Genomic DNA, 20,000 nt, shown 5'->3' with positions numbered 1-20,000 from the left:
CACACACACACACACACACACACACACACACACACACACACACACACACACACACACACACCACGGGTACAGCGCATTCAAGGCCCGTTCGCAGGGTGGCGTCATACGGTGTCGATCATTTATTTGATTTAGGCCTATGCGTTCGAGAGCCCCGGCATTGCAACTTGCAAGGCTGGAATGCCCCCGGCATGAATGGGTTAAAAGGTCCAAGTTGTGAGTGGTTACACACACACACACACACACACACACACACACACACACACACACACACACACACACACACACACCACGGGTACAGCGCATTCAAGGCCCGTTCGCAGGGTGGCGTCATACGGTGTCGATCATTTATTTGATTTAGGCCTATGCGTTCGAGAGCCCCGGCATTGCAACTTGCAAGGCTGGAATGCCCCCGGCATGAATGGGTTAAAAGGTCCAAGTTGTGAGTGGTTACACACGCACACACGCACACGCACACACACACACATATGTATATTAAAAGGTCCAAGTTGTGAGTGGTTATTGTTAATAATGTTTATATATTTTTTCTTAATAAGATATTAAGAATAGGATATATGTGATTGTCTAATGGTAGGTAATATGATTTATCCTATGTCAGTATTATGTTATGTACTGAATGTTTTTATTTTTTATATTTTATTTTTTACCATACTATAGTTACTACATTTTTAGATATCCAGTTTGATAACTCGACTCAATGAAAGTTATTGATTCCAGGCATATGTTGTGCTGGTACAAGAGTTAGGTGCTCTTTGGTTGGAGCGCAATATCTCTACATTGCTTGCTCATCTAACTGAACTTGTAGCCAGTCCAAAGGCAACGACATCCCATGTCGATGCTGTGTATTCCCGTAAATGTGTCAACTTTATCCTGAGGGCTACACTGGGTCGCATGATTGGGGAGAAGGCACAGATAGCAGCTTGCAAGGAAATCACACAGCTTATTATTAAGCTCATGAATACTGTTGGTAAGGAGTCTTCAGAATTCTGCTGGCAAGAAAATTTATTGAAGCATAGATGTTTTATTTAAATTTGCAAGTAAAAGAGTGATCCAATTCATATATTTTTTTTTTACCAATCATAAAAGCTATAATTGATATGAAATAGACGTAATATTTCTGTATCAACTTTGCTCATGGATATACTTTTCTGCAGATGTTAGCGGTGAGAGCACCAAGGACGGTAATGAAGGGGGACAGCATGTTCTGGTGTGTCTCCTGCAGGAGCTGGGTAGCCTCATGCAGTCTCTCAGCACGACATGTGCTACCATTGTACTAGATACTCATCTCAGTAAGTTAAAGACTGCCATATGTACAGATCTCTTTATACTAAATATAGACAAAAGATATATGTCACTCACCAAACTGTATGGATATTGTTTTATCTTTTATACTTTTACTTCATCAGCTAATTAATAATTTAATCTCAGTCTGTCAGAAAAGCAAAATTCAGTGGAAACCATAGTTGCTGAAAGAACATTCAATATGTATATCTTTTGAAATGATGATCTCCTTTTTCAGACTTAGTGGATGCTGTAGTTGCAGTCTTATTGCACCCAAGTAGTGCTGCAAGGCTAAGTGCTTCTTGGTGTCTCAGGTGCATTTGCATCGCTCTACCTTCTCAGTTACACCCTCTCATATCTCGTTGTTGTGATCGCTTGGACACCCTCAAGTCTTCTCCAGAAGCCATTGCAGGATATAGGTTAGTTCTCAGGTCATTGTAAATATTGATGTTCCCATTTGTAAATACAGGTATTTAGTTATTTGCATTCATTCCTGTTATTTTATTGTTTATTATGCACCATAACAAAGTCAATTTTCTCCAACCAGTTGCGTGGTTTCTGCGCTTGTTGGATGTGTGCAGAAGACGCCCCTTGGCATCCCTCATATGCGTGGCAAAGTGCTTTTCAATATTGCTGAGGAGCTGCTGAGATCGGCGAGTCAGAATTCTCGATTATCATTACAACGTACACAAGCAGGATGGCTTATCATTGGTTCTATAATGACCCTAGGTATGTAATCTCCCTTTTAGGATACATACATACATACATACATACATACATACATTTATGTACACATTCATTCATTCATTGATTTTCAGTTTATTTGGTAGGTTTATTCAGTTGTAATGCAATCTTTGTCAAGCATCAACCTGTCACCAAGTCTGACTGTTAAACATAACTTGAATCAGATTTATCAAGGTGATTTTGACATATTCTGATATGATTTGACTCTACCTGAACTACCATACTTAAAGCAAAGCTAATTTGGCTCAAGAAATCCTGTCCTAAGAATTGGAACATTGTTTTATAAGAAAATATTGATAGTCTGTCAGCCTTTAATCCTCTGATGACAGAAGATCAGAGAATTTGCAGTTATATTGTATTTAACATTTATTGTTTACTGTAGTAATATAACTATAATTTCTAGTTATCATAATCCAATAAGATTTTTGTGAGGAAAAATTATTGTTGCACTGACTGGATAATGTCTTTCCTTTTTCCCAGGCATAGGCGTTGTGAGGGGATTGCTTCCTCGTATGCTGCTACTGTGGAAGAACTCTTTCCCAAGGTCTAGTAAAGAGATTGAAAGTGAAAAGGCAAGAGGAGATGCATTTACTTGGCAGGTAAGAGAGCTTGGAACATTGTGACATGGATAATGATGTGATTTTTTTGTTTTTTTTTCTAATATTCTATTCTATTCTATAAATGATTGTTATAATGATTTGAGGCTGTGGCTTATAGGTGACACTGGAAGGCCGAGCAGGAGCTTTAGCATCCATGCACAGCTTCCTGCTCCACTGCTCGGATCTTGCAGCGGAAGACACCGTGCGCAGGCTTCTCCTTCCTATTGAAGCTGCACTTCTCATGCTCTCGAGGTACACCAAATGGCACTTTGATAAAGAGAAAGTTTTGATATTAATTAATGTTTTGGATGTGATGGTGATGGTACAGAGTTTAATTAATTTGACACTGTCTCTGTTATTTCAGTATAACACAAATTGTCAAGCAGTATGGCCAACACCTCAAAGCATCTACGGCCATGGTGCGTTTGCGACTCTACGAAGTTCTGGCACTTCTTCCTCCACAATCATTTGAAAGTGAGTATACTTACCAACAGAGCTTCAGGATAAGACATGTCTTCAAAAGGGCTCTTACTAGTTCATTGTAGTTTGATTGTTTTATTTAGTGATGTGAAGTTCTGATGATTTCTGTGGTTACATTCATTTGAAATTGAAGAGAATAATACTTATGTACATGAAACTGTTAATAACAACAATAGATGATATACTACATAGTGTAGGATGAATGATAATTATTTCATTGAACAGATTACTTATTATGTTTTTGGTCTGTGCATTTGCAGCTGTAGAATATGTTTCTTATAATAATATTGTATTACCAGGTCACTATACAAGTATCTTAAAACTCTTGGTGAGTGAGTTCACCCTGGCTGAAAGTGGTGCCAACACTACAACTTCCCTCCTACGCACCATGTGTCATGCTGATGACTCCATCATCCTGGGAACTTGGCTGCACCATACTCACCATAAGGCCATAGAAGATCAGGTAGAAGCCATAGTAACTTTTTTTTTTTTCTTTCTTTCTTCTTCTTCTTCTTCTTCTTCTTCTTTTTCTTCTTCTTCTTCTTCTTCTTCATCTTCATCTTCATCTTCATCTTCATCTTAACCCACTTACGACGGGGGCATTCCAGCCTTGCATGTTACAATGCCGGGGCTCTCGAATGCTTAGGCCTAAATCAATTAAATGACTGGCACCATATTGTGCCACCCGGCAACCGGGCCCTTGAATGAGCGGTACCGTAGTGCACCACCCGTCCAGAGAGGGTTAATCTTCATCTTAATCTTAATCTTAATCTTAATCTTAATCTTAACCCATTGCGTACGGGTGTCATGACATACATGACGTAGGAGCTTTGGCCTGACGACGGGCATCATGACGTACGTGACGTTCGGGGATTTTGGATCACTGTGCTATTTTATTTTGCTATGAAAAAGGAATGAGTGATGATGGCTACTGTAGTCATAATTACTATAATTACCGTAATATCGTGCTAGCTTAACGTCCAAAACCTAGATGGCACCACTTTTTCCTAGCACCAGCAGGAGAGAGAGCCTTGAATGGCACCCATCCAGGGTCTCTAGCAAGCACTGTCTCTATAGAGCGATGGTACACACTAAGTTGATGAACCCTTGCTCTAAAGTACCGCCGATGAAGGATGTGCAGGCAGAACGAGAAGAGGAAGGTGACTCAATCCATACCCAGTGTCTAAAATGTGCTCCTGTGCCAATATGGATGCCTTTCACTGTGGCACTCACAGTCACAAGCACAGGTTTCATTCCTCTTCCCTACCTCTTCTTGTTATCTTTATTGTAGGTGGTTATATGTTTTGTATTCGTTCATGACAGCACAAAAATATGAAAAAATAAAATTGCCTTTTGTCCTCCCATAAAACAGCAATACTTCTATCACATTGAATATAAAGAAAATAATGAGCTAATATGGATAATATACTACAATTTTAGTCAACTGCAGCACTGATAGAGCCTGTCATATGGCACATATAAGTCTCTAAACTCAATAAAACACACAAAAAAATAAAACACAAAAACCGCTCTAGTTTTACAATGAATGACTGAAAGAGAGTAGGATGATTCAAATTATATTGCTTCAAGCTGTCTCTCTCTAAAATAAAACTTATCCTGGAGGCTGGGCAAGCAAATTTATCTCTGTTTGCAATGGGTTAATCTTCATCTTAATCTTCATCTTCATCTTCATCTTCATCTTCTCCATCTCCATCTCCATCTCCATCTTCATTTTCATAATAATAGATCTGCATTTTATGAAATACTAATGTAACTTTTTTTTATGGATTGAAAGAATGATTAAGAGAGATTTCTTTCTGCCTTTCATAGACTTCCAATGTATTAGACAATAAAGTTGATATATAGTTTTTCATAGCTGAGAGAATTGTAAAATAGATATATATTTCTATCTCATGTTATTTTCTTTTTGTTCTTCAGCTTTCAACATATTTCTACCTCATGTTATTTTCCTTTTGTTCGTCAGCTTCAACATATTTCTACCTCATGTTATTTTCTTTTTGTTCTTTAGCTTCAACATATTTCTATCTCATGTTATTTTCTTTTTGTTCTTCAGCTTCAACATATTTCTACCTCATGTTATTTTCTTTTTGTTCTTCAGCTTCAACATATTTCTACCTCATGTTATTTTCTTTTTGTTCTTCAGCTTCAACATATTTCTATATCATGTTATTTTCTTTTTGTTCTTCAGCTTCAACATATTTCTCTCTCATTTTCTTTTCAGCTTTAACATGTTTCTATCTCATGTTATTTTCTTTTTGTTCTTCAGCTTCAAGCAAACAGCGCAAGTGGATCGGGAGCTCTTGAACATGATTCCACCTTCTTGTATAGGCCCATACCAGAAGGTGAATCGGTTGCTGGTCCACTGCCCCTTGGGGTTGCCGTTATTGATGCGTCAGTTATACTCTTTGGACAGATGTTCCCATTAGTTGCCAATAAACATCGCTTGAAGGTAAGCATGATATATATATGTTTTTTTGTTTTTTTTTTCTAATCATTGATTTTTCTCTCCCTGTGGGTGTTTGATTGGTGATTAGTATATGACATACTGTAATTAATCTTCCAGATGCTGAATCTTTTTGGAGATATGATCCGTGCGGCAAAGAGTCAACGCCAGGAGGCTGTCCAGATGAATATATTTACTGCTGTCTTAAGTGCGCTGAAGGGGCTGAGTGACAACAAGGCATCATTTGGTCAAGATGACGTGAAAAAAGCAGCAACTTCGCTCCTGCTGGTGAGATATTTAAGGGAAATAAGGAAAAGAATCTGAATTTATTGGTTTAATGGTTTGACTTAGAATCTAAAAAAGAATCTATCCTACTTGTTAGTCAAGAAAGTGAGTAATGTTAATCCTGTTTCTGTATCTTCCAGGGAGGTTTAACGCATCCCAACTCAACGCTGAGATGTGCCTCTGGTGAAGCCATTGGACGCATGGCCCAGGTCGTAGGGGATCCCCGATTTGTAGCTGAAATGGCGCAGAACAGCTTCGATAAACTGAAGAGTGCCCGTGATGCCGTGAGTCGAACCGGCCACTCGCTTGCCCTTGGTTGCTTGCACCGGTATGTAGGTGGTATGGGATCAGGCCAGCATCTCAGCACGTCCATCAGCATCCTCTTGGCCCTCGCAAAGGACACTACATCTCCTGTTGTTCAGGTAAGGGCAGAAGGAGTAGTCTCTTCCTTTCAAAGTTGTCCTTGTAGTAAAGTGTGAATAATAGTATGAAATATATTGTATTTTCATTCACAAGTAATTTAAGATTGGTGACAGGCATTATGGGTATTTTAATTGTTTATTCTTTACAGGTTTGGGCTCTACATGCACTGTCCATGATAGCAGATTCCGGGGGACCAATGTTCCGTTCGTATGTTGAACCATCCCTCGCCCTCCTCCTAGAACTCTTGCTCACTGTCCCGCTCCACACTGCTGAGGTTCATCAGTGTATTGGAAAGTGTCTTCAGGCTCTTATTACAACTGTTGGGCCAGAGCTTCAAGGTAAATTTTTTTTTTTTTTTTTTTTTTTTTTTTTTAAATCTAATTGAATCTTTAAATATGAGAAGTTTTTTTTATTGTAGAATATATAATGTTCCTTACATGGTGTTAGTAAGAAGAAAACCTTTTTAAGATTGATGTTAAGATAAGGAAATGTGTTATCAGATTATCAAAATGCAGCTTGAATTGATTAGTAAAATATAAACTTAACCAATAGATCGTTTCTAATTGTGGGTCTTAATATACAATATTTTTTGTAAGAGAAATACAAAAAAAAAATCTAGAAACTCTCCATTATACCAGCCATAGTCTCTTAAAAAGTGGTCTTGCTTAACTGAAACAGGTACAAGCAGCAGTGTGGTGATGGTGCGATGGTCTCTTCTGTGTGGCTGTGGGCTGGTCCAAGAACACCCAGACCCACTCGTGCAGGCGGAAGCCATAGCATGCCTTCAACAAATGCACATGTTTGCCCCAAGACATGTCAATCTGTCTTCCCTTGTTCCTATGCTTGTGGTGAGTCATAGGACTTTTTGCCAAGTGACTAAATCAATTGATTGATTGACTGCAATTGCCATGTGTAACTGATATGCTTGGATGACTTTTCAAATATTGATCACAGGATTTTATCTCTATTTTTTTTTATCAAAAATATAAAACAGAGAAAGCTGAGCTGCAACCATCTCCTGTTGCGGCGGTCTGCAGTATCTTGCCTGAGGCAGCTGTCGCAGAGGGAAGCCTGGGAAGTGTGTGAGCATGCACTGAGTCTAGCGCAAGGAAATGAAGACTCAGATCAAGGTAGAGATCAAGGTTTGCGAGATGCAAGAAAATAGGATTCGGGATATGCTTAGATTTTCATTTTTTTCTGTGGGATTTAGTTTTAATGTAAAGGATGAGCATTAATCATCATTTAACCCTGTGGTGACAGTGCAAGTAATGACCGAACTAGTGGTCAAGCCGGTTGTTATGCGATGCTAGTGGTATTGGCTAAAAATTAGAGGGATGGGGAAAGTGTTTTCTCCGTCCTCTGGGCAGCACAAACTACCCTAAGCGGTATTTTTCCATAAATTGGTCACAAAACAAGGGTTTTTAGCTGTCTTTGGAACCCTGTGGCTCTGACACCCAGCGTTACGCACTTTTCGCTGTGTCACGTATATGTGACACCTGTCGTAAAAGGGTTAATGCAAGAATCATAATATTTTAATCAGAATAATTAGTGTGTTTTTAGAAAAAGTGGTACATTCCTGACACATGAAAGCATCAGATTATACCAAATTAATGCCTAATTAAATATTTGTATGTCTTTCCACAGGGCTGATGATGACAGAGACTGGCCTCCCTGGTGTCTTATTTGGGCTCCTTGATACTGAAACAGACTGTGTACTCGTAAGAAATGTGCATCACACTTTAACTTCAACATTACAAGCTCTAGCAACCTCTCACCTCAACCTATGGCTTACACTATGTAGGGAAGTCCTCACCAGTGCATCAGGTAAGTGCTTTTTTTATTTTAATTTGGGAATGATAATTTTGGTATTCATATTGTTTGTATGTATGCATGTGCAAGGGAACATTTTTCTTTGAGTACATACTATGTTTTTCTTAATCTTTTATAAAGGGTTAATTATTTATAACATCTATAGAAAAATTGCATAATTAATGCTGTAAAAGTCACATAGACCGATTGCATTTGAATCTCAGAAAGCGGATCAGGTGAAGAGACAGGGGAGGCAGGCGAAGGCGGAGATGATGACGACATGGTACAGATTCACACTGGGGGAGAGCCCGATCCCCATCCAAGCATCCCCCCTCGATGGACCACAAGGGTGTTTGCTGCCCAGTGCATCGCCAGGATCATACAGGAGTGCGAGAACAACCGTGCCCATTTTGATTTAGCTCTTGCCAGGGAAATGCAGACCACCAAGATGAAAGGTGTGTGTTCTCCCTTTCTTGTTGTTGTTTTTTTTGTTTTGTTTTCCTCCCTTTTTAAACATTTAGTGAGTATTTTTTTTTTTTTTTTATTGTTCAATGTAAGTGTTAACATACATAGCAACAAGTTTTTGAAAATATATATGTATTTAGATTAGTTAATAAAAAAGTACCAGGAAATGACAGAATTCTTTTCATTCTGCAGGAGATTACCTGGTTTTGCACTTGAGCGAATTAGTGCGCATGGGCTTCATGGGCGCAACAAGTGACAGTGATGACTTGCGGTTAGAGGGCCTGCACATCCTGCACCTTGTCATTGATAAATTTGCACACATTCCTGAACCAGAATTTCCAGGCCATGTAATACTTGAACAGTATCAAGCTCAGGTGAGTGGAATTTTGTCTCATTTGCCAGTGGAGTTTGAATAAATACCTCACATATATAGGCTTAATAATGTGTTAAGTGATCATCTATATACACGTGTTTCTGTGTTTGTGAAGTACCTAATTGTTTTCATTTGTATCTAATGAAGGAAGAGAACAAAGTTATTGAAGTTGAACTATAAGACAGTCCATATGAAAACATGAGGAAAGTTGTTAGCTTTTGATTAGATATTGGTACTCCTGGTTGTAATTACTGTCCTCTCTTGATCCTAGGTGGGGGCAGCCTTGCGTCCTGCTTTTGCTCCAGAAACTGCTTCCCATGTAACTGCCCGAGCTTGTGAGGTGTGCAGTGCCTGGATTTGCTCTGGTAAGATCAAGATTTGGGAGAGCCTTGTTGCATGGTTGAATTATTCATACCAGTATCACAGTGGACCTCATTACAAATATCAATTCATTATTAGTCACATTTTCTTTTGTCAGTATTTTGATTTGTATCATGATTTCCCCAGGTGTGGCCAGAGATCTAAATGACCTGCGTCGTGTCCATCAGCTTCTAGTGTCTTCTTTGGCCAAGTTGAATAAGGGGAATACTAAAGGGCTGTATAATGAAAGTGCTGCCACATTGGAGAAGCTAGCCATACTCAAAGCTTGGGCAGAGGTGAGTTTGAAGCTGTACCGTTGAATGGTAATTGTTGGGCAGTCATTGGTGGACTCATGAGTATAAAGTTAACTACGAAACCCTAATGTGTGTGAGGTCTGTTTCTAGGTATACGCCGTGGCTCTGAAAGGTGCAGATGGTGGGGAGCAAGATAATGAGAATGGTGAGGATGACAGACCAGAAGCTGAGACTGTCACGCAGTCATCCGAAGAAAGCCTATTGAGCTTAGTGCAGCCAGAGCTTGTGGCTTTGTCCAAGTCCTGGCTGGCAGCACTGAAGGATCATGCGCTGCTCTCTTTACCTCCAGGTAAGACCTACTATGCTAAATGCCTTTTTTTATGCTTAGACTCATTAATTCAGGAGCAAATGAATATTAGGTACTGTTTGATTACTGAAAAGCATATCTGAATTTTATTGTTAATTACCTGATATGTTTCTTAATTCTGAATTTTCCATATAGTCTTTAAATAATGCATATATATTATGTGCAGGTTTGCTCATAATTTGCATTGTAGATTGTAACGGATGTGAATTGCTGTGATTTCTGAAGTTTATTTCAACTGAGGTTTATCATGTAAAACAATAGAATTTAACCCATTTGCGCCGGTTAACCCTATGATGACGGTGCATCACGCTTGTGTGACACAGCTAAATTCCTGATGCTGGGGCATCATGCCAGTGTGACATTTCTAATGCAATATTGCAATGGCCCGGCGTAGGGGTTTTCGCATAGCACGTGCCCCGTCGGGAAAGGGTTAACTTACTATCATGTTCAGTGGCTTTTGGGTCAGACACCGGTGATGAGATATTTAGTCAAGGCCAGCACGCCGAGTGATCGGGCATACAGAGCTCTCTCGCGGTTAGTGCGGCCGAGAATCCGGAGGCATAAGGCTTATGCATTCGAATACCCTGGCATTCAGACCATTTAGAGCCGAAATAGCCCTGTCGTGAATAGGTTAAAAAAGAAATTGATGATCGATACATGTAATGTAAAGCTAGTACCAATATAATTTCCCATTTACTTATTTATCTATCTTCGCAGAATTTTCTAGTCAGTTGCCTCACGATGGAGGGGCGTTCTACTCTAATGAAAGTGTGGATGGAGTGCGACCATATTATCGGAGTGCCTGGCCCCCCATGCTCTATGCTGCTGCCCTCTGGCTCAGTTCTGGGGGCTTTGACAAGGCTGGGGAGGAGGAGGTGAACGGCGCTGATGAGAGTCCCACATCCATCAACATAACATCGCCCACCACAACAACTACAAAGAGCGCAGAAGTCATTAATACTGATCGATTTTACTTGCTTTTAGGTAAGAAACTATTGATGTGTTTAATGTGATCAAGCTTTTACTAGCTAAGTACTAATACATTTGCTGTTGTTTCATCTTCTTGTTGCACTCCAGAAACATATTCATATACCCACCCTTTTACACACACCACATTTTGAATTTTCTTTCTTACTCACTCACTTCCTCACTCCTCACTCACTCATTCACTCACTCACTCACTCACGCATTCACTCACTCACCTACAATATTTAATGCAATGAATATGGTGATGATACCCATAAAAAGATTAATAATATTATTTGCAGGTATATGTCTAGAGTGGTTATGTAGCCCAATTCATAGTGACGACCCAGACCGCAGCATCGTGTGCCTGAAATCGCTTGAAACCTTGTTGTCTTCCCCCTTCCCAATGAAACTTGTGGGCCCAAATAGCAGCTTAACAACAGAAATTGCAACGGTGATGCACAGGTAAAGAAGAGTGATTTCAACTAAATATAGATATGGATGAGTTGGAATAGGCATGTATTCTTTTCTTTAAATGTTTCGGTGTGTGATTTTGTTTTTGCTGGCGGATTTCTCATTTGCATATTCTTTTCAGGCAAGTCCTGAGTTCAGACCACACAGAGGTACATCAGCTGGCAGTGACTGTGGTGTCTCTTGTGGTGAAGGCTGCCCAACAGGCTCTGGATGAGGAGAAGAGGAAGAAGAAAAAACACAAAGGTATGTTTTGTTCCCTAACAGTAAATTGGGGTTTATTATTTACTTTCTAGTGGAGGGGGGGGGATAAAAGTAGCAAAAAAAAAAGAAAATAAGAAGGAAAAAGTTCATTTTAAATGGATTGAATTCATGTTATTTTCATCTGCATCTATCTTTTGGGAGTAAGCTTTTGCCGGTTAAATTGTAATATCTGTCAAGTTATCGTGATATAGAGTGGTGGTGATTGCTGGTGATGAATAGTAGGATTTTGTATTTAACTTGTCAATCCATTTTTAAATTTCTATGTTTAAACTTGAGTTTTTTAGGCACTACACTATATATTTATTAAGACTCAGATGGAACCTACCTGATAGTGATAGTGATTATGATTTGAAAAAAAAATTTTACTTTGAAATAAAGGAAGTACCATTAAGGCCAGTCCACAGTTATTACTCTGAGTTTCTGTGCACAGACCATTGCTTAATGAAGCGTTCATATGTTTCTAATGTGCTTGATATTGCAGATGAAAAGCCAGCTAATCAGGAGTGTGAAGGATGTGAAGCTGACCTTTTGGGAGAAGGCAAGGAGTCTGGGGAGATTAACAGTGCCCAATCACTGGTGTTCACTGCTCTGCAGGTAATATGCCAAAATCAGAATTTTTTCCTGGATGAATGCTCCTTCAGCGGGCCTTTCTTTGCTAATTATCGCGATGCAGGATTGTGAATATTGGCAGAACTTCACACGGGCTGTAGGCCAAGTGTTTTTTTGCTGGAAAACTTTAGATTGACCGTGATAAAGAAATACTAAACATTTTAGTGTCACTTATAAATGCAAGTGAGATTTACGGTATCGTATTCAGACACATAACACAGAAGATTTTCTGATTACCAGCTATATGTAAAAAGAGATAATGTAATTGATTCTGATACAGATTCTCTATCTTGATGAGCATTTACCTATGAAATCTTTTTCTAGATCTTTTCATATATGTTATTGATGACTTATATCTTCCGACCAGGTATGTTTGTGTACCCTTGTCCGTCACAAGCCAAGGCTAGCACCACAAGTTGTGTCATCAGCGCCATCACTCCTTGCACCACCGCGGCATCATGCCAAAAGTCACCAAGTGGATGCCCTTCTCTCGTCTACAGTGACTCTTCTGACAGCACTGCCAAATCTGTGCTCTCCTGCAGGCATGTTTCAGCGTGTCTCATTTTGCAGCAGCATTTGAATTAACTAGCCAAGATGTCTAGTGTAGGATTATAAGTGTCTCTTTAAACCTAGTATAAGTATTTCTTATTTGAATCAAGATCAGTACTTATAGAACAATTACTAAGTAAAAGTTTTTTTTTTTTTTTTTTAATTAATTTTGTATTTCACATTCAATTGACAACCTATTTTTCACAAATACTGGAGAGTTAAAACAAAGTATCCTTGAACAGGAGGAGTAGCCATCTTACCCACTGTGTTGTACCTGATAACTGGGGTACTGAAAGAGTGCGGGAGCAAGGCTCGCCTCAGCCACGTCTCGCATCCGACTCCTGTACCCATGGTAGTGGTACTTGATGCTTTGGCCACCCTTGCTCGGCACCCATATGCTCGAGACCACAGATCGCAAGACCAGTGGTGCAGTCTGTTGCAGTCTGCCCTGGCAAATATTATAGATCTGAGTAAGACCTGTAAGTATTGGGGTGGTCAGAAATGGTGTATGCTTTGAAAAATATTCCATGTTTATTGATATCAAGCTATCATGTATAATAAGATGACTTTATTTCCTCCAAAATGTCCTTGTCTTATCTTCAATCAGTCAATTTTATAAAGTATGAAAAATCAGCAAACTACTATTGATAACTTTTCTGCAGGTGATGATGAGAGAGTGATAGATGAAGTGGTTGTGCTGAGAGGCATTGCTCAGCTGATCCTCCATGCGCCAGCATCCGTGAGCAGACCTCACAATCTTCAGTATCCTGCCATAAACCTATTCAAGATGGCTACCCAACACCAGCAACTAAATGTTAGTTCATAATTTTTCTTAACAGATAAAATCTTTTTTTTTTTCTTTCGTACATCTTTTTTTCATTTATTTGTTTTTGGTCCATTTATTTTTCTGTTTTTATTTTGTTTTATGACTGTTTTCTTGTATTTCTGTTTTGAGAGAAGCAGACCTTGAAAAAAGGATTAATGCTTTAATATCTGGTGTTCTTCTTCAAAGGAATTTTAATATCATGTTGAAAGTATATATCAAGAAGAAAGAGAATGCACAAAAAAAGAGTGAGAAAAAAAAATAAAAAAAGATAAATATTCCCCTTCAAATGTTTCAGGTGCGCATCCAGTGTATACAAACCCTGGAGTCGATCTTCAGTCACACAGATGGTGAGGTGTCCACCCCATACATCCACGCTCTAGCACCACGCCTACTGGAATACCTTCACGAGTCTCATGCCAACGTCAACTCGGAGGAGGAGCTTCAGCTGATCACGGAGAGTATTAGTGCAATGGAGCTTCTTATTCCAAGAACATTGCCTGAACACAGTAAGCTTTTTTGTTTTCTGTTCTCATCTAAATATGGAAAAAAGTACCTTAATCTATATTCTATCTGTTCATCAGGGCACTGAATATAATACTAGTGCTCTTTCTTCTGCCACCTCCTCCTTTTCCTCTTCCTCTTCCTGCTGCTGCTGCTGCTGCTGCTGCTGCTCTTGGTGCTCCTCCTGCTTGTCTTCCTCTTCCTCCTCCTTCTCCTTCTTCTCCTCCTCCTCCTCCTTCTCCTTCTCCTTCTTCTTCTTCTTCTTCTTCTCCTTCTCCTCCTTCTCCTCCTTCTCCTTCTCCTCCTTCTCCTTCTTCTCCTTCTCCTCCTCCTTCTTCTTATTATTCTCCTCCTCCTCCTCCTCCTCCTCCTCCTCCTCCTCCTCCTCCTCCTCCTCCTCCTCCTCCTCCTCCTCCTCCTCTTCCTCCTCCACTTTTACTCACGATAACATCCCTGTGAATTAACCTTTCTTTCTAGGAAATGAACTAGTTGGGGTGTTAGTGGGCATAATGGTCGGAGCTTTACAAGACACCAACAGACTGAGTAGCGTCAGTCAGCACACACGTCAGCTACATCAGCATGCCCTAAGTAGACTCCAGAAGATTGGGCCGCAGTATCCTCAGGTATGGCAAAGAAGATTTACGAGTAAATTGATTTTTCAACAGATGTTTGTGTGTTTGTTTGTATGGGAAACCTCTTATTGTTATTATTGATTTTGGAAGATGGAAGAAAAAAGAGATTCTGAAATCTTCTACTGATAAAGATCCATACAATTGGATGTTATGAGGAAAATCTTCCCATTTTTGCTCCTTGTTCCCACCTCCTCCCCCCTCCACTTTCCTCCCCCTCTTTACACAATGCCTTAAATCTTACAGGAGTTCCGTGCAGTGTTGACAAGCAAGCCAGATCTGCGTCTGAGGCTAGAGAGTGCTGTGCGCAGCCAGCAGGAAGCAAGGAGCAAAGTGGACAACACTGCATCTCAGGACACAATGCACCACCAACCAACCATTAAACTAAAAACAGATTTTTCTAATTTTGCATCAAAAACATAGTATACATTTTCCAGATTGGGAGACATTTATTACAATTTCTCGTCACAACTTTTCGAGTAACTGATGAAAGGAGAAAGGCTGCGTATTTCAAAAGTGATTGGCATTGAGAATATTATAATTACTGGTTTGTAATGGGTAAGATGTGTATTTTTTTTATTATCTGATTTCGATAAATGTAGATTTATCATACAAAGCATCATAATATGAGGAGGCAGAATCCTTTTTAAGAACACTGTGGATGTCTAGACTGACTCTCACTGTCTTAAGTTATTCTTTTATCTTTTGCTTTTAGGCTCTTGTTTTTCCTATATTATGGAATGCAAAATGTAAGGATTTTTTTTTCTCTTTTTTTTATAGCTGTGCCAGAATTTTGCTTGTAGTGTATTGTTTTATGTAACCAAAGATTGCATTTTTATATAGTCTTATTTTTATGCTACCATTTTTATTGTACTTGGCTTGTCCAGAAAAAAAAACAAAAAAAACACTTACACAGTCACATAGTGGCACTCATTCATGCATCTACACAAACACTTACACCCCCCCCCCCCAAGACACAGTATGTTTTTCCTAAGTAAAATTAAATGATTGAGCTAATAGTTATGTGGGAGTTTAGGCTAGATGAAAAAAAGAAACCTTCTTGCTAGTAATTTGCATTTTGAAACTAATTAAACATAGTGAAGAGCTGTGAAAAATTTCTCTTGGTAATGTCTAATGATATCCTGCGGAGGGTAGACAAATGATGCCGAGAGAGAGAACAGGTGTGCTTATAGAATGGACTCCCCTTTTATAACAGTCGGGTGGGTTGTTCAGGCATCAGGGTAGTCAGTCATATTTGTTTTCCAATCCCATTGTTCATGGCCTTTGAGAAGCGAGTTCCCATCATAATAGGACTTCAATTTGTAAGTACACCCAAAGTATGTGATATTTCCCTTCCAGTCCTCCAGTGTGGCGATCCAAGCCTTTGCATTCCTATGTATGTAGGCAACGGTCCCTAGTGCACTGTTACTACACAAAAAATGACCATTTATATAATCTTAGTTTATAAATATGAAGGTAAAAGAAATAGTAATATTGTATGTGAAGTTATTAAACCCTATAGCAATAACATTAAATCAGTTATTGTTGGTAGTTTTATTTTGTCCTGAATTGATATGGTGTTCATTCTGATGAGAAAAATGAAAATTTTAGAAATTCTCAGCTTATGTTGTGTACTTGAGGAAACCGTCTTATGCATATAAAAAAATGCATATATATATATTTCAACTGACTTAAATTATGCTCCAAGACAGTAGAGACTATCTATATTTTCAATTTTAAATGTTTATTCCAAACCTCTTTGATAATTCGGAAAGGCACCTGTAAAAAATACACAGTAATTTATGCTCACGTTTTGTCCATATTTTTTATTTTGATATACAAATGCATAGGACTTAAAAAAAATAGCTAGATAATCTTGTCCCGAAAGAAAATGACAATGGCTGTAAAAGTCGCCATCAAACCCTTTGGTGAAACGTCGACGACATAAATCCTAAACTGACCTTCCCTTCAAGAAATCAGCAAGGTAGTCGGTTCACTGGAAGACAGAATCAGATCGCTAGAAAGAAAAAAAGAAAAAAATACTACAAAATATTCAGAATACACGCGTATTAAAAATAAGTATAGTAATGGGAATATTCCAATCTTAAGGGATATCGTCCATTACTAATTTATTCTCAAACCACTCAAACTTTCCTTTTCTGACGACTCACCAAATGAAACGACTAGATTTACTTTAAGGGAAAGCCTTTCAAATGTATGTCAGACTATTTGATAGTAATATGAAGCGTCTATTATCTCGGAAAACTGCATTTAACGTAATTGACAAATAAAAATAAAATCTAAAAGATAACTATGGCATTAATTGGAAAGTAAGTTTAAAGAACTTTGACAACAAACAGGATGAAATTCTAAATGAAAATATAGACGTGCAATACTGAAGATTTGGTCAGATCTGTAATAAAGGAGGTGATATATAAGTTCCAACATTCAAGACTGAAGAAAGTAAAGACCAAAAATGGTTTAACGAAAAATTTAGGAGGACGAGAGAAAATAAACAACTATTATGCAAAAGATTCAGAAGACATAGGTCCCAAGCAAGTCATGAAATATCTAAAGTACGGAGATATGAGCATACACAGGTCATGAAAGTTAACAAGCGAGATTTCGAGAACTATACGTACCAACCAAAAAATTTATACAATTACATGAATAGTAAACTAAAAGCAAAGCTCATATTATTGTCATTAACCGACTGCATAACTTACATGACACAAGAACTTTGGCCTGATGACGGGCGTCAAGAAGTACATAACGTTCGGGGATTTTAGATCATTGTATTATTTTGTGCTCTGAGTAAGGAGTGACTGATGATGGCAATTTCAGTCATAATTACTAAAATAACCTTAATATTTATCAAACCTAACCTCCAAAACCTAGATGGCACCACTTTCTTCTAGCACCAGCAGGAGAGAGAACCTTGAATGGCACCCATCCACAGTCTCTAGCAAGCACTATCTATAGAGAGCGATGGCACCAGTAAGTTGACGACCTCTTGTTCTAAAGTACCGCAGATGAATGAAGTGCAGTCAGAACGAGAAGAGGAAGGTGACTCAAACCATGCCCGGTGTCTAAAATGTGCCCCTGTGCCAGTAGGGATGCCTTTTACTATGGCACTCACAGTCATAAGCACAGATTTCCTTACTCTTCCCTACCTCTTCATGTTATCTTCATGGTTATATTGTAGTGATGTGCTTCGCCCCAGCCATCCCTCCAGGGAAGAATAAAAGACCCACCATCCAAACAGGGATGTTATGCGCCGGCAATTAGGCCCACAGCACCGCGGCGGAAAGCCTCTGTGCAATAGACTCGATGACCTCACAAAAAAGTCGGTATAGATCTCTCTACTATCGATACCCTGGTTCAGTCAAATATTGCACCGTGGGAAACCCCCAATTTCACCACCGTTTTAGACTGGCTACCATCAGCCAAAGCCACGGTGCCGGAGGTGGAGGTACGCCAGCGGTTCAGAGAGATCCTAATTAAACACCTTTCTTTTTTTCATTTATATACCGACGGGTCCAAGACAGACGAGTGTGTGGGAGCGGGTGTATGGTCGACTGAATGCCAGTTGAGATTCAGATTGCCGAATCATACATCGATCTTTCTTGCCGAACTTTTTGCAATAGATAAAGCTTTAGATTTTGCCCTATCGACGACCCACGATAGAATAGTCATATTTTCAGACTCGCTAAGTTTACTTAAAGCAATTAAATCCTTAGAAACCACCAAAAATGAAATACAGGGTAATATCATTCGTAAATTACATAGTGCCAATAAATCAATCAAGCTGATATGGGTATCCGGACACTCGGGCATCCATGGCAATGAACAGGCTGACAAATTAGGCTGGTGATCTGGAGACCGGCATTGTCCGCACAGATCTCAGGTGTTTTGTCTCTTTTATAAAAGCAAAAATCCATCTCCTGTGGCAAAGTGAGTGGACCGACCTCACAATAAACAACAAAATTAAAAAAGATATTAAACTGTGGGGTACAACCCACAGAAAAGACAAGGGAGGAGGTGGTGTTAGCCCGTCTCAGGGTAAATGCCACCAGAACGACCCACCTCACTCCATATATCGAAAAGAGTTTCCCTCCACAGTGCCAGCAGTGCAATACCACACTATAAACATATTTTAATAACATGCAATAAATATAATAGCAATAGACAAACAATCAAAAATTACTTTAGAACAAAGAATATAGAACTCAATATAATAAACTTATTATCAGACAATGAAAAAATAATCAGTAAAGTAATAACTTTTCTAAAGGAGACAAAACTTTATGACCTTCTATAGATTGATGAGATAAAATGGAACCATTGGCTTAATGACCTTGGCATATGCCGCTGGTTGATAGCCAATAAATCCAACAAAGAAAGAAAGGATCGTCAGCAGATGGCCTCGTGCATATGAGTCCCTAGCTCGGCAACAGCACTGCTCACAACCTGTGCCCTTTTGGCACTTGCTTTTTTTCAATTTTATTGGAATTTTATTACTTTTAAAAGGGTTGCGGCCATAGTTAAATTCATGGCCAGGCCAAGGAATATTTTGGGTATGGGAGGAGGAGAGACCTTTGTTTGAATAAATGATAAACTATGATCGGAAAATCTTTTTATATCTTTCAAGACCTAACTTGTGATAGTCTGAAATGAAAATGCTTGCCTGACTCTAGCCACGCCTGCTCGGCAATGTCCTGTGTAGGAACTCTATTTCTTTCCACATACAAACTGACATACACTCATACACATAAATAACATACATTTTACACGTCTTCTACTGTCTCGCACATACACGGGTGCTGCTCCCTTATCAGCTTGTGGCAGCCTACCCCTACACAGGACAAGATTCACGTTACCACAGATTTAATCGGGGATTTACTTTGGGGCAAGGGGAATCTTTCGATGACTCACTACAATATGTTTCGTATTCGTTCACAGATATGATAAAATAAAGTTGTTTTTTGTCCTCCCATAAAACAGCAATATCACTAAGTATGAAGAAAATAATGAGCTGATATCGATCATATAAGACAATTTTAGTCAACTGCAACATTGATAGAACCTGTGGTATGACATATAAGTATCTAAATGCAGCTAAGCACACAAAAAATAAAACACAAATGGCTCTAGTTTTACAATGAGCGACTGAAAGAGAGTGGGAAAAGTCAAAGTATGTTGTCTGAAGCTGCCTCGCTCTGAAATGAAACCCATGTTGGAGAATGGGCAAGCGAATATATTC

General features: G+C 39.1%; 1 protein-coding gene across 1 annotated transcript in view; it reads left to right on the top strand.

Moving 5' to 3' along the window:
- The window catches only part of LOC122266423 (HEAT repeat-containing protein 5B), an 18,578-nt gene extending 2,297 nt beyond the window's left edge, over positions 1–16,281 (top strand). Inside the window, exons 5-34 of the mRNA XM_086547475.1 lie at positions 736–985; positions 1,173–1,307; positions 1,538–1,718; positions 1,847–2,028; positions 2,524–2,642; positions 2,761–2,894; positions 3,007–3,116; positions 3,422–3,585; positions 5,410–5,592; positions 5,707–5,874; positions 6,012–6,293; positions 6,443–6,632; positions 6,973–7,142; positions 7,289–7,424; positions 7,939–8,118; positions 8,328–8,558; positions 8,761–8,942; positions 9,213–9,306; positions 9,449–9,597; positions 9,706–9,904; positions 10,640–10,906; positions 11,191–11,353; positions 11,484–11,605; positions 12,105–12,217; positions 12,600–12,774; positions 13,024–13,260; positions 13,444–13,595; positions 13,903–14,113; positions 14,586–14,731; positions 14,984–16,281. Of these exons, the coding sequence (XP_086403601.1) occupies positions 736–985; positions 1,173–1,307; positions 1,538–1,718; positions 1,847–2,028; positions 2,524–2,642; positions 2,761–2,894; positions 3,007–3,116; positions 3,422–3,585; positions 5,410–5,592; positions 5,707–5,874; positions 6,012–6,293; positions 6,443–6,632; positions 6,973–7,142; positions 7,289–7,424; positions 7,939–8,118; positions 8,328–8,558; positions 8,761–8,942; positions 9,213–9,306; positions 9,449–9,597; positions 9,706–9,904; positions 10,640–10,906; positions 11,191–11,353; positions 11,484–11,605; positions 12,105–12,217; positions 12,600–12,774; positions 13,024–13,260; positions 13,444–13,595; positions 13,903–14,113; positions 14,586–14,731; positions 14,984–15,160 (5,202 nt within the window). The 3' untranslated portion in view covers positions 15,161–16,281. The remainder of the gene's footprint in view (positions 1–735; positions 986–1,172; positions 1,308–1,537; positions 1,719–1,846; positions 2,029–2,523; positions 2,643–2,760; positions 2,895–3,006; positions 3,117–3,421; positions 3,586–5,409; positions 5,593–5,706; positions 5,875–6,011; positions 6,294–6,442; positions 6,633–6,972; positions 7,143–7,288; positions 7,425–7,938; positions 8,119–8,327; positions 8,559–8,760; positions 8,943–9,212; positions 9,307–9,448; positions 9,598–9,705; positions 9,905–10,639; positions 10,907–11,190; positions 11,354–11,483; positions 11,606–12,104; positions 12,218–12,599; positions 12,775–13,023; positions 13,261–13,443; positions 13,596–13,902; positions 14,114–14,585; positions 14,732–14,983) is intronic.
- The last annotated feature ends 3,719 nt before the right edge of the window (positions 16,282–20,000 follow it).

Source organism: Penaeus japonicus, unplaced genomic scaffold (genome assembly GCF_977035675.1).
Source record: "Penaeus japonicus unplaced genomic scaffold, GWHDUDI00000001_assembly GWHDUDI00000019, whole genome shotgun sequence".
Lineage (NCBI taxonomy): Eukaryota > Metazoa > Arthropoda > Malacostraca > Decapoda > Penaeidae > Penaeus > Penaeus japonicus.
Note: the sequence above shows the minus strand (reverse complement) of the source record. Positions and strands in the feature narration are given on the sequence as shown.